At 44.8% G+C, this 11,999-nt stretch overlaps 1 protein-coding gene across 2 annotated transcripts in view; it reads left to right on the forward strand.

Moving 5' to 3' along the window:
* Positions 1-7,614, forward strand: part of LOC134945848 (uncharacterized) — a 69,769-nt gene extending 62,155 nt beyond the window's left edge. For both annotated transcript variants that reach the window (XM_063935378.1, XM_063935379.1), the window contains one exon: positions 7,463-7,614. In XM_063935378.1, the coding sequence (XP_063791448.1) occupies positions 7,463-7,574 (112 nt within the window). In that variant the 3' untranslated portion in view covers positions 7,575-7,614. The remainder of the gene's footprint in view (positions 1-7,462) is intronic.
* Positions 7,615-11,999: the final 4,385 nt, after the last annotated feature.

Here is an 11,999-nt window from a genome sequence, read left to right on the forward strand (position 1 = left end):
TGCTTCCGCTGTCATGCAAAGTTTTTGAACTTGTCACTGACTTTTGATGAATGCGGTCCAGGTGACGTACAAGGGAGGATGTTCCTAGGTGGTTAACGTCCTTACCCCTACTTATTACAGCTTGACAAAGGCAACACACGGCTTGACACCTGTTGTCCGCATTTCTGTTTAAATAATTTCACACCGAAGAGGTGATTTTTTTTTTTGTATTTTGACCAGGCATGTCAATGGCCATATTCGGCCCACGGACAACAGGTGTCTCCCCGGGTGCCTGACTTAAACAAACCACCTCACCATCAGAATCCTCCTTGTCAGTTTCCTCCCCAGCGCCAGCAACACCCATATCCTCATCCTGGTGTACTTCAACAGTGACATCTTCAATTTGACTATCAGGAACTGGACTGCGTGTGCTCCTTCCAGCACTTGCAGGGGGCGTGCAAATGGTGGAAGGCGCAAGCTCTTCCCGTCCAGTGTTGGGAAGGTCAGGCATCGCAACCGACACAATTGGACTCCTTGGGGATTTGTGATTTAGAAGAACGCACAGTTCTTTGCTGTGCTCTTGCCAGCTTAAGTCTTTTAAGTTTTCTAGCAGGAGGATAAGTGCTTCCATCCTCATGTGAAGCTGAACCACTAGCCTTGAACATAGGCCAGGGCCTCAGCCGTTCCTTGCCACTCCGTGTCGTAAATGGCACATTGCAAGTTTACGCTTCTCCTCAGACGATTTTGATTTAGATTTTTGGGTCATTTTACTGAGCTTTATTTTTTGGGATTTTACATGCTCTCTACTATGACATTGTGCATCGGCCTTGGCAGACGACGTTGATGGCATTTCATCGTCTCAACCATGACTAGTGGCAGCAGCTTTAGCGCGAGGTGGAAGTGGATCTTGATCTTTCCCTATTTTACCCTCCACATTTTTTTCTCTATATTTTTTAATTTGTGGAATTTTATGCCAGTAATAGATCAACGTATAATACTGGTGGTCACTGGTCAGCAAAACTCTGCACTGTACTCCTCCTATAATATACTGGTGGTCCCCAGTCCCCACAATAAAGCAGTGTGAGCACAGATATATGCAGCACACTGAGCACAGATATGGAGCGTTTTTCAGGCAGACAACGTATAATACTGGTGGTCACTGGTCAGCAAAACTCTGCACTGTACTCTTCCTATATAATACTGCTGGTCCCCAGAATAAAGATATTTGCAGCCCCCTGAAACAAAGTGAGAGGATGCCAGCCACGTCCTCTCACTATCATTTCCAAAGCACGAGTGAAAAATGGCGGCGACGCGCGGCTTTATATAGAATACGAATCTCGCGAGAATCCGACCGCGGGATGATGACGTTCGGGCGTGCTCGGGTTAACCGAGCAAGGCGTGAGGATCTGAGTCGCTCGGACCCGTAAAAAAAAAAGGTGAAGTTCGGGCGATCCGAACCCGCTCATCACTAGTATCAGCCTTGCTTCCCGGGTATACTGTATAATGCTGCTCTAGTAAGAATGCTTAATGAAAGATACTCTAAAAGTAGACAATGAATATGGCCCAAGTGATGTTGGCAGATAGTTCTCCTCGCATGACCCCTTAAACCACTAGGGTTATCCTTACTATCGCGGCGTTTCGGATCCCGGCGGTCAGAATACAGACGCTGAGATACTGACTGCTGAGAATGCTGACAGCTGCGCCACGGCTATTCCCACTCGTGCATGGCAAGCGCAGCGAGCCCGCAAGGGGCTTTCTAGTGCTTGTCCCACAGCCGGCAATCTGGCGGCAGGGATCCCGGGATCGGTATTCTGACCTCCGGGATCCCATACGCAACCCTATCATACTACTACTACTGCTACACAAGTGTCTGTTTCCCATATATGCATTGGGCCCTTGTATGGCTCACCTCCTACAGTGTAACCTTCATAGCGCACCCAACATGGCTGCCTCATTTGGTATGCTTGTGGATGGGATAAAAAATACATGGGCCTGACGGTTTTGTTGGGATCCTACTCTGTGTGTTGGGACACTGCAATCACCCCATTCTGTGTCACCTCTTCTAGGGGTAACCTATTACACCCAGGGTAATCCTATGCAGCGCGTCCAAGATGGTACCTGGTACTTTGTGAGGGTGGAATGAGGTTGTGCTGCAAATTACACTTTCCTGCGATCAGATAGTCGCCACCGAGGAGGAGTGAAAATTCGCCCCGTACAAGTGTGTGATCGCATGTGTAGGGTGTGCGTAAATTCCCCTCAGTCAGCGGACAGCTACAAAACCACTCGTATCACACTCAGCATCGAATGTTTCACCCATTCTGTGCAGTGTGTGCGTAGCTCAATACTTACTCCTCCAGTGCGAATTCATCAGGCTGATCGGGTCCGAAGCTGACGTCACACACCCGCCCTGAAAATGTTTTCCCTGACACTCCCAGAAAACGGCCAGTTACCACCCACAAACGTCCTCTTCCTGTCTAATCACTTTGCCAACAGCTGTGCGATCGAAATTTTCGCACCATTCTGTCGCTGTTCGGCGACACGTGTACACGTGTGCGGATTGCGGTGCAAACCTAAGTGCAGTAGTTCGATAATCACCCGCTGTGCAAAAATGCACAGCAGCGTTCAGGTCTGAATCGGGCCCTATGTGTGCCCTAGGTTTTCTTTTTCTGTCTGTGTAGCTTGTCTATTGCTGTATTACTTACATCTTCTGTATTATGGGGGTCATTCCGAGTTGATCGCTCGTTGACGTTTTTCGCAGCGCAGTGAACAGGTTACTACTGCGCATGTGTATGCACCGCAATGCGCAGGCGCTTCGTACGGGTACAAAGCGGATCGTTGCTGGGCGATGGATTTAACGAAGAATCCATATGCACAGCCGATCGCAAGGAGATTGACAGGAAGAGGGCGTTTGTGGGTATCAACTGACCGTTTTCAGGGAGTGTTTGGAAAAACGCAGGCGTGTCCAAGTGTTTGCAGGGCGGGTGTCTGACGTCAGTTCCGGCACCAAAAAGACTGAAGTGAACGCAGCGGCTGAGTAAGTCCAGAGCTACTCAGAAACTGCAAAAAAAAATGTCATCCCGCTCGGCTGCACAGGCGTTCGCACACTTGCAAAGTGAAAATACACTCCCCAGTGGGCGGTGACTATGCGTTTGCACGGCTGCTAAAAGTAGCTAGCGAGCAATCAACTTGGAATGACCCCCTATGTGCATTGTTTGTAAAACACCTTGAGCCCTGTTGGAGAAAGAGCACTATAAACAGTAAATAAAATTATTATTATTATTATTATTATTATTATTATTATTATTAAATACACCATCTGCCATACTTGGATGTCATTTCCATAGACAACGCTGAAACATGAGAATTTGCCTAGAGTCATGTTTGCAAACAAACCCTGTGAATTGTGCAAACTCTCGGACCAAAATATACTTTTTAAATAGTCATCCCTCTCAGCAGCGTGTTTAGAGAATCCTGCACAAATCAGTAAGACCTGTGTAGTGCTTCTCTGTGTAAATGTCATTAAATAGTTATAAATCAGAAGAACAAAAATGGTGTGGGCTCTCCCTCACCCACAATCATAACCAGCCCTCAGTCCTGGTTCAAAAAATACAGGAATAAAATTGAGTAGGGTTCCCCTGTATTTTATGATTCAGCATCAGGCTCTTGGTCCGGTCCTGGTTCTAAAAATACAGGGAAATAAAGACATACTGTAGGGGTCCGCCATATTTTTAAAACCAGCACCGGGCTCCACTAGCAGGGTCCCTGTGGCCTTAACATTAACCCCCCTAACTAGTCAGCCCAGGCCAGGTTTTCCTGGGGGAGTGGGGACCACCTCAATCAAGGGGTCCCCACTTCCAGGGCACCCAAGGCCAGGGCTGAAGCCTGGGGCTATCCCTCGCGCCCCTGGGCTGTGAGTGCTGGGTTGATAGCATTCAGTGAGTTTAATTTGGTAAATAATATTGCCTTTTACAGGAGGGACTACAGGTTCCAGCAAGTGTCCCCACATGTTGGTAGTTAAAGAACTACAAGTACCAGCATGCAGGGAATTAAGGGTCCACTGGCACCAACTTTAATAAACACACTCACACACTTACCTACATTCCCTGTAGCCATTTGCGTCCTCTTCTCCAGTAACATCCCCGTTAGCTGTTGATAATGTCGGTATTATCTTAGACCGCAAAGCTATACCCCTTTGTACACTATTACCGTTGAGCCGCTATGGCTGCTAGACCACGTGCACGTGCTACGCACTTTGTACGCTATTTGCGTACAGAGTCCTGCACGTGGTACGCACTTGGCGCACACACGCTGCGCTGAGTGTACAGAGTACACACAGCGAGCGCACACACAATTGATAACCTTTAAACCTTGTTAATGATACAATGTAATGATATGCTTATACTTTAAACCTTTGGCAGCAATGTACTGTAACGATGTTAATACCTTTAAACCTTAAGTAGCGCTGGCGATACAAAGTATCCGCAGTGCGTACACCTTAACAATGCTTATACACCTTAAACAGATAAATCTACTTTTAAAGCCCTGGCAGGAAAGTGAAAACACAACACCGTTGTAGTTTAAACCACAGGGTTTTAAGGCCACCGTGGATTGATTCCAATAAAAAAGGTAAAACAGTACAGTTTATACACTACAGGCTAACAAGTAAATCTAAACAGAATAATGGCTACAGAGAATGTACGTACGTGAGAATATTCGCAAGCGCAACCCGAACTCGGTCCTCCGCTCGTCATGCAGATAGCGTTTAGAGTCATCTGACCGGCCAAGCAACAATGGTCCTTATATACACAACATGCATACACAATACAATGGTCACTGTAATCTCATTGTTCATTGGACACAGAGATATGTCTCCACATTACAGCAAAGGTCATAGGTGGATTTGAAAAGGTGGGCGATGTCTTATCCAACTGCTCTTGTGGGTGGTATCCTCTGGATTCCCGCCGCATGTGTAATTTACAGTAAATACAGTTAATGTTCATAATCTACTTTTGTACATAACTATATGCAGGAGCAAGCGATCTTTCTCTAACTAACACCGGAATGTGACCCTCAAAATACCCTACAGCTGGATACTAGACATCACCTTCCAACCTTTATCTGACCCTTCCTATCATGCAAAGGCGAATCCCTCTGTCCAGGAACTGTTTAAACTAATAATACTCACTGTCACGGTCTAGGGGAACTATATCTACAAAATGCACTATTTGGGTTAAATATGCTATGTGCTAATAACACGCTGCACACTCACAAACTCCGCCGTAAATACCCATATCATGCGCACGATTGCCGGAGCGATCTTACGCAACTTGCGGATATGTGCACGTACGGCGGACTGAGTGCACGAGCAGCAGGCATGTGCATGGGGTTAGTAAAAGACATATGCATTATGATATTTTTCGACTTTGACACTATATATACAGTATCTATATATATATATATATATATATAAATCCATAATCACCAATCCCTTGTGTAGATAAGGTCCTCTTTTGGCATCCAAGGGGTTAAGAAAAAAAATTCAAGACCCGATCCACGCAGGACATGAGAAAGTATCTCTATAAGCGAGACCCCTGGCTGTGGCATTAACCACCCTAATAGTGGAGCCTGGTGCTGATTTTAAAATGCGGGGGACCCCTATGTCTTTTTTCCCCCATGTTTTTAGAACCAGGACCGCCTCGGCTGAAGCCTGGGTCTATCCCCTGCAACCGTGGGCGTGGGTGCAAGGTTCATTGTGTAAACTTAAGGCCTGTACACACTGACCGATATATCGGCCGTTCTCTTGAACGGCCGATATATCGCGGGTCCGTCGGCCAGTGTGTACGGCCGATACGTCTGTGAACTCTGTCGTTCACAGACGTATCGCGTCGGCCCCGCAGCACAGCCGTCGGCCAATATATCTACCGATATATTAGCGCGTCGCTGTGTGTGTACGGCGGTCGGCCGACCCCCCGTACACATGCCGTGGTGGCCGGCGGTGATTGACAGCTGAACTGGGTGGGTGTGTGTACACGCCCGCCCAGTTCATGACGTCAGTCCCCGACGGATCGGGCAGTGTTTATACACAGCACACTGCCCGATCCGTCCATAGATATATCTCTGCAGATCAATTGATCTGCAGATATATCTATTAGTGTGTACCCACCTTTAGATTTAAATATTGTCGATTACAGTGGGATTAAAGGTCCCAGCAAGCCTACCCACATGCAGGCACTTGGAGAACCAAAAGGGCCAGCATGCCTGTGCAGGGGCCAGCTTGCCCCTGTAGTCCCATTGTAGTTCCACTGTAAAGGAGATTAAAAAAACCACAACACGCACACACAGAATAAGGTAATACTTTATTGTACACACAGCGCTATCCCAAAGAATGGCAGAACCCATGTGGTTCTCGGCACTTCCGCCAATCAGAGTCCACTGCCATAGAAATAGCCCACTGGTTGGCCGAGAGTGGTCTGACTGTTAACAGACTGGCCGCTGGTTGGCTGAGAAATATGGGGGACCCCTACACATTTTTTCCCCGTTTCTCCAGGACCAGGACTGGCTCATTGGCCCATTATTATTTGGATGGGTGGAGGAGGGGCATGCATTTTTTCTATTTCCTAACCAGTCTAGTCCAGTTCTGTTTGAAACGTATATTTTGGTACTAGTTTCCTCCCCATTTATAAATGTTATTCTTAATATATAAGGGTGTTTTATTATTTTCTATGGAAAGGACTTGCGATTTGGTTTGATGGTGTATTGTTTTCTATTTGCATGTTCGGACCTGTTTTTCACATAGTATCATGTTTTTACACCTGTGTTTGCCCTATGTAAGTCTCCGAGTTGCAAAAAAAGGCTAAACTCGCACGAGAATGCAAACTCGACCAAACACGGTTCTTAGTAAATTTACCACCTGGTGTATCCTAGTCACACCCGCATTGCGGTTAAGACGCATTTTTAGAGGAAAAGACACCAGACGCTAGCAGAGTCTCACGGACCTAGTGCACCAAGAGAGGCTGTTTGGCGCGACTGCAGAAATATCTGTGCGTCCCTTTTCCTCACGCTCTAGTGCAGAGGTTCTCAAACTCGGTCCCGGGGGCCCACACAGTGCATGTTTTGCAGGTCTCCTCACAGAATCGCAAGTGAAATAATTAGCTCCACCTGTGGACCTTTTAAAATGTGTCAGTGAGTAATTAATACACCTGTGCACCTGCTGGGTTACCTGCAAAACATGCACTGTGTGGGCTCCCGAGGACCGAGTTTGAGAACCTCTGCTCTAGTGGAATCCGGTCCTTATTCTGGGACTTAACTTTGGGGATCTCAGTTTTGGAAATTAATAATATTACTGTATATAAATAAAACTGGGACTTGAAGATATATTAATATAAATTGGTTCCTGAGGGCATTCTGTTATTTTGGAAATGAACAGTAGGTTAATGAATAAAACTCCAATATTACACTAACCGTATGTCTGTTATTTCTGTAGTACTATTGGAATATCCCCTTCCACCTCTGTGGACGAGTTGACGGACCAGACAGAGATGGCAGTAGAGGCCACAGAACATCCTGGTGAAGACACATTGGGGCATGATGAGTGAATTTCTTTGTAAGAATATTAAAAAAAGACATGAGACTGAACTCACAAATGACGGTTCATTGGTGACTGGTTCATCCAGGGTTCAACATTATCTGTGCCAAACTCAAGAGTTGCACGCTACGCCGATATGAGACTGGTTGTGCGATGTTTTAAGTGCTGTGCGTGCATACGTTCCTTGGAGATAATGGGGGGGAGGCTGGGCAGACGCTGGCATGTCGCTGACAAAGGCTGCGTCTAGAAGCGCACAACTGCTAGGCCATTCTCAGACGGAGAAGCTGTACCTGCCATAGGGCATCTGGTTGCCCATATAAAGAAGCAGCGAGACGGATTTGTGCTACAGCAAGTTGGCGTCTCACTATTCACCTGGTCCTCTCTGCATCAAATGTACTCCTAGGGGTAGATTTGCTAAAGCTTCTACAAATGAAAAGTCGAGGTGTTGCCCTTAGCAACAAATCAGATTCTATCATTTATTGCATCCTGTAAAATAATAGGCAAAATCTGGTTGGTTGCTATGGGCAACGTGTCCACATTTCATTTCTAGAAGCATTAGTAACTAATGTTACATAACTGTACAAGATAGTGGGGTTTCTTTCAGTTTTTATTGAATGAATATATATATATATATATATATATATATATATGTTTACTTGTAATAAATGGTACTTTAATATTACACTCATGTTATAAGGATTTATTTGTGTTGTATGTTTGGTATATTTCTGAGTGGCAGACTCTGACTAACAGCTGCTGGGGAGCAGGACTAATAATACCAGGCAATGTGTATAACTAAATGTACAGTATGTACAGCATGCATGCATCATGATTTTCTCCATTCCTTCAGGTCCATGTTAACGTATGGGCTGATAGAGTCAAGTATCTACCTTTTAACATTAGCTATACATTAATACCGTGTAGCCGTAATGGCTGCTAAACCATGTGCACATGCTACGTACTCTGTACGCTATTTACGTATGAAGACCTCGCACGTGGTACGCAAATTAAGTACCCACGCTGTGCTGGGTGTACGGAAATACCCACAGCGAGCATACACACAAATAGTAACCTTTATAAACCTTAACCACAGAATATGATTATACTGTATACCTTTAGTATTGTAACACTGTAATGATATACCACTGCTTGACCTGGATATTTAAGCAAGGCTGTTTGTAATTGAGATACACTGAACCCTTTGTACTAGCTAGAGAGACACAGACACCCTGCTGAGGTTCTAACACCTTTACTAACGAGGATTTAGATATATCAAAAGGGGTACACAGTTACAGCTTATACTCTACATACTAACATATAATACTAACAGAATATCTAGACAGAAATATACAATAACGTTACAATCTTATACTAAAACAGAGAGAGAGAGAATTTGGCCAATACAATCAAGGAGCGAGAATCATTACAGAGAATTACTTACACACACTGGGAACGATCGCTGCGCATATTCCTGGTACCAAGCTCCCAGTTAATCAAGTTGAAAACAGTTTGTGGAGTGAGAGAGACCGAGCTGCCCAGGATGGCTGATCTTATATACCCTGCATACAGTATACTACAAAGGGACCTATAATCTCATTGTTCATTGGACATAGGAATTCGTCTCCGCATTATAACAAAAGGTCATAGGTTGGTTCATACAGGTGGGCTGTGACTATTTCAAACTGCTCAGGTGGGAGGGAATCTCAGGTTTCCCGCCGCATGGGTAATAAAGTGCAAACATAGTATATGTCCATAAACTTCTTATGGTCATAACTATTCGCACGAGCGATTAATCTGTTTCTAACAAACACCGTAATATGGCTAATTAAATACTCTTCCGATGGATACTAAACACCACTGTGTAACCCCTGTCTGACCCTTCGTATCAAACAAAGAGGGATCTCTTTGTCCATGAACATGCTACATTAACTAAACTTTCAGATTCTATCAAAGGGACCATAATCTACAAAATACATTATATGACTAAAATATGTAACGATCGAGTCGCCCGCCAGATGCACACAAACTCCACCGTAAATGCTCATACCGTGCGCCCGCAAGTGCACGTGACAGCGAGTATACGCACGCACAGAAGGGCTCATGCACGCGCAGCGGGGACACGCATGAGGTGCAAATATGGCAGTGTGCATCATGATATTTTCTGACTTTGACAGTCCACCCTTTGGCAGTCACCAATAACTGCCACTTTCTAAAACATTTCAAAAAGAGAAAAATATATGTCATGTGTAAATACATTTCTATGATTGGGTAGGGGAGGAGAGGAGAAGGTGAGAAAAGGGTATGACCTAGTGAGATAGCAGAAGCATGTGTGTATGAATCCATGTTTGGGGGGTCATGTATCATAGTGCCGTAGGTGTTTTAAATCAAGCTTCGAGGTATTGCGAAGTATACATTTGAATTCCTTCTTATCCCGTATTAAGGGTCTGTGGATGGGCTGTCAAACTTTACCGAGCTCTTTTCGGCTTTTAGTTGCAACAAAATGGGGGAGCACATTTTAGTTGATGATACATGAATGGGGGAATATGTGAGTGCTGATATTTGTGCCTGTATTCCCTATCGACTATGTGTGTTATGACCTGAAGGTTGTGGAAATGAAGATAAAGAGCAATTATGGTAAATGCAGTCATATTCTATGTGAGGTTAATGTACATTTGTTGATTGGAGTCTTGTCTGGTGTCTTGTCTTGATGTACATGTTGACTGTAGTCTCCCGATGCTTTTGCTATAAACGATGTGCAAAAAGCTTTTTCAATGTCCATAGACTTACAAAAAGTGTTGGCCTAGCGTAAGTTAAAATTACTAGGGATATGGGGGTCTATGGCATAGTCCATCAGTTGTCTGTGTAAAAGGTTGTCAAATTCTTCTTCCAAGCGAATGTCTTTTTACCTTGGAGGAAAACAAAGGAGAAACGGGTGAAAGAAACGGACCGTGGAATCACATTTTCATCACAACATTGTCTCTACCGTTGGGTCATAAATCAAATCAATTGGGATTACAATGTCCTCACTCCTCAGACTCATCACCCTGGTACTTCGTTTACACTTCGTTAAAGCCCGAACGCATCTAAATACCAAACCAATCAATATGACGATACCCAAGAAACACAGAAGAAATTTCCCTACATCCATTATAACTCCTTGAGCCCATTCTCCTAAACCGGAGAACCAATTTCGCGGGTTCAACCATGACACCCAACCGGTCAGCTCATTACCCACAGCAGCAAGGGTGAGGTTGTGTCTCCTGCGGAACTCCCACTTTAATTGGAGAATATCGTCCATCTTTTGGTCTATGACCTCGACCGGGTCCTCGGTGCTGTTCGTAATATACGTGCAGCATTTTACGCCGTACTGCGTTGCCAGTGTGACACAATATCCGCCTGTCACTGCCGTGAGATAATTGAGAATCATCCTATGCTGAACCAGTTCTGTTTTATAAGCTTGGAGCTCCCTTCCAGTATACCTAAAAGTGTCGTCATACATTTCAGTGATATTGTCTATCAAATTCGCGAGCGCGTTTATGTATTTGAAATTTATCACCCCCCTGGCGGTACGAGTGATATCTATTGCGAGGAGAAACTGAATCCCGGTGGATTCATAGATCAGGTCAGAGGCATGATGCTCTGTCCTTTCTACCAGGTGCCTTTTAACTACGTGCTCGTAATGAGTGTGAGTATAAGGAGCTGGGGCACTGCGGTGGATGTCTTTCATTTTGGTATGTGATACAGTCATTACCTCAGGCAATACTTTTCCAATATAACATAATCCCTCTGAGTTTGGGGCAAGCCACTTATACGCCTTTCTCCTGCATATGAAATATGCATCATCGGGGAGAACATATGGGACTGAATATGTTAGAACCATGTTACACATCTTTCATGTGAACCCTCCTAACCCTAATTCTCCCATCTGTCTAGTACACGTATCTGGCTGTATGATATGTGCACAGTATCCTGGTGATACTTCTCCAACTCTCATGGTCCTACTTCCTAGGGTATACCTATATCGGAAATATTTTCCACTACCGGCTATATGGCGTATAAGTTCTGTATCTGTAGGCATTCTATCGGCTCTATATGAAAAGGTCATGGTTTTGTTATTCCATGACACTTCCCAATTTCCCGGCTTTCGGGGATTGGAGATGTTAAAACACACTAAGGACCTATCCACATGGTATTGGTGGAGCTTCAAACTAGGGGGACTAGAGATATTAAACCTCTTGTCCACCGGCCTCCCACCACTTAACTCAAGTACCTCCCCTATCGTTAAAGGAAATGGTACTAGTCCTGACTTGCTGTGACCTTGAGGTACTTGAGAGCATACCCAACAGTCTGTTTGGTTTAACACCTTACCCACTAATGAGTGATAGTCACCCAATGGATGCCGGTCCATGTTAATGTTAAAACTGGACTGACATTT

The sequence above is a fragment of the Pseudophryne corroboree genome, chromosome 7 (genome assembly GCF_028390025.1).
Source record: "Pseudophryne corroboree isolate aPseCor3 chromosome 7, aPseCor3.hap2, whole genome shotgun sequence".
NCBI lineage: Eukaryota > Metazoa > Chordata > Amphibia > Anura > Myobatrachidae > Pseudophryne > Pseudophryne corroboree.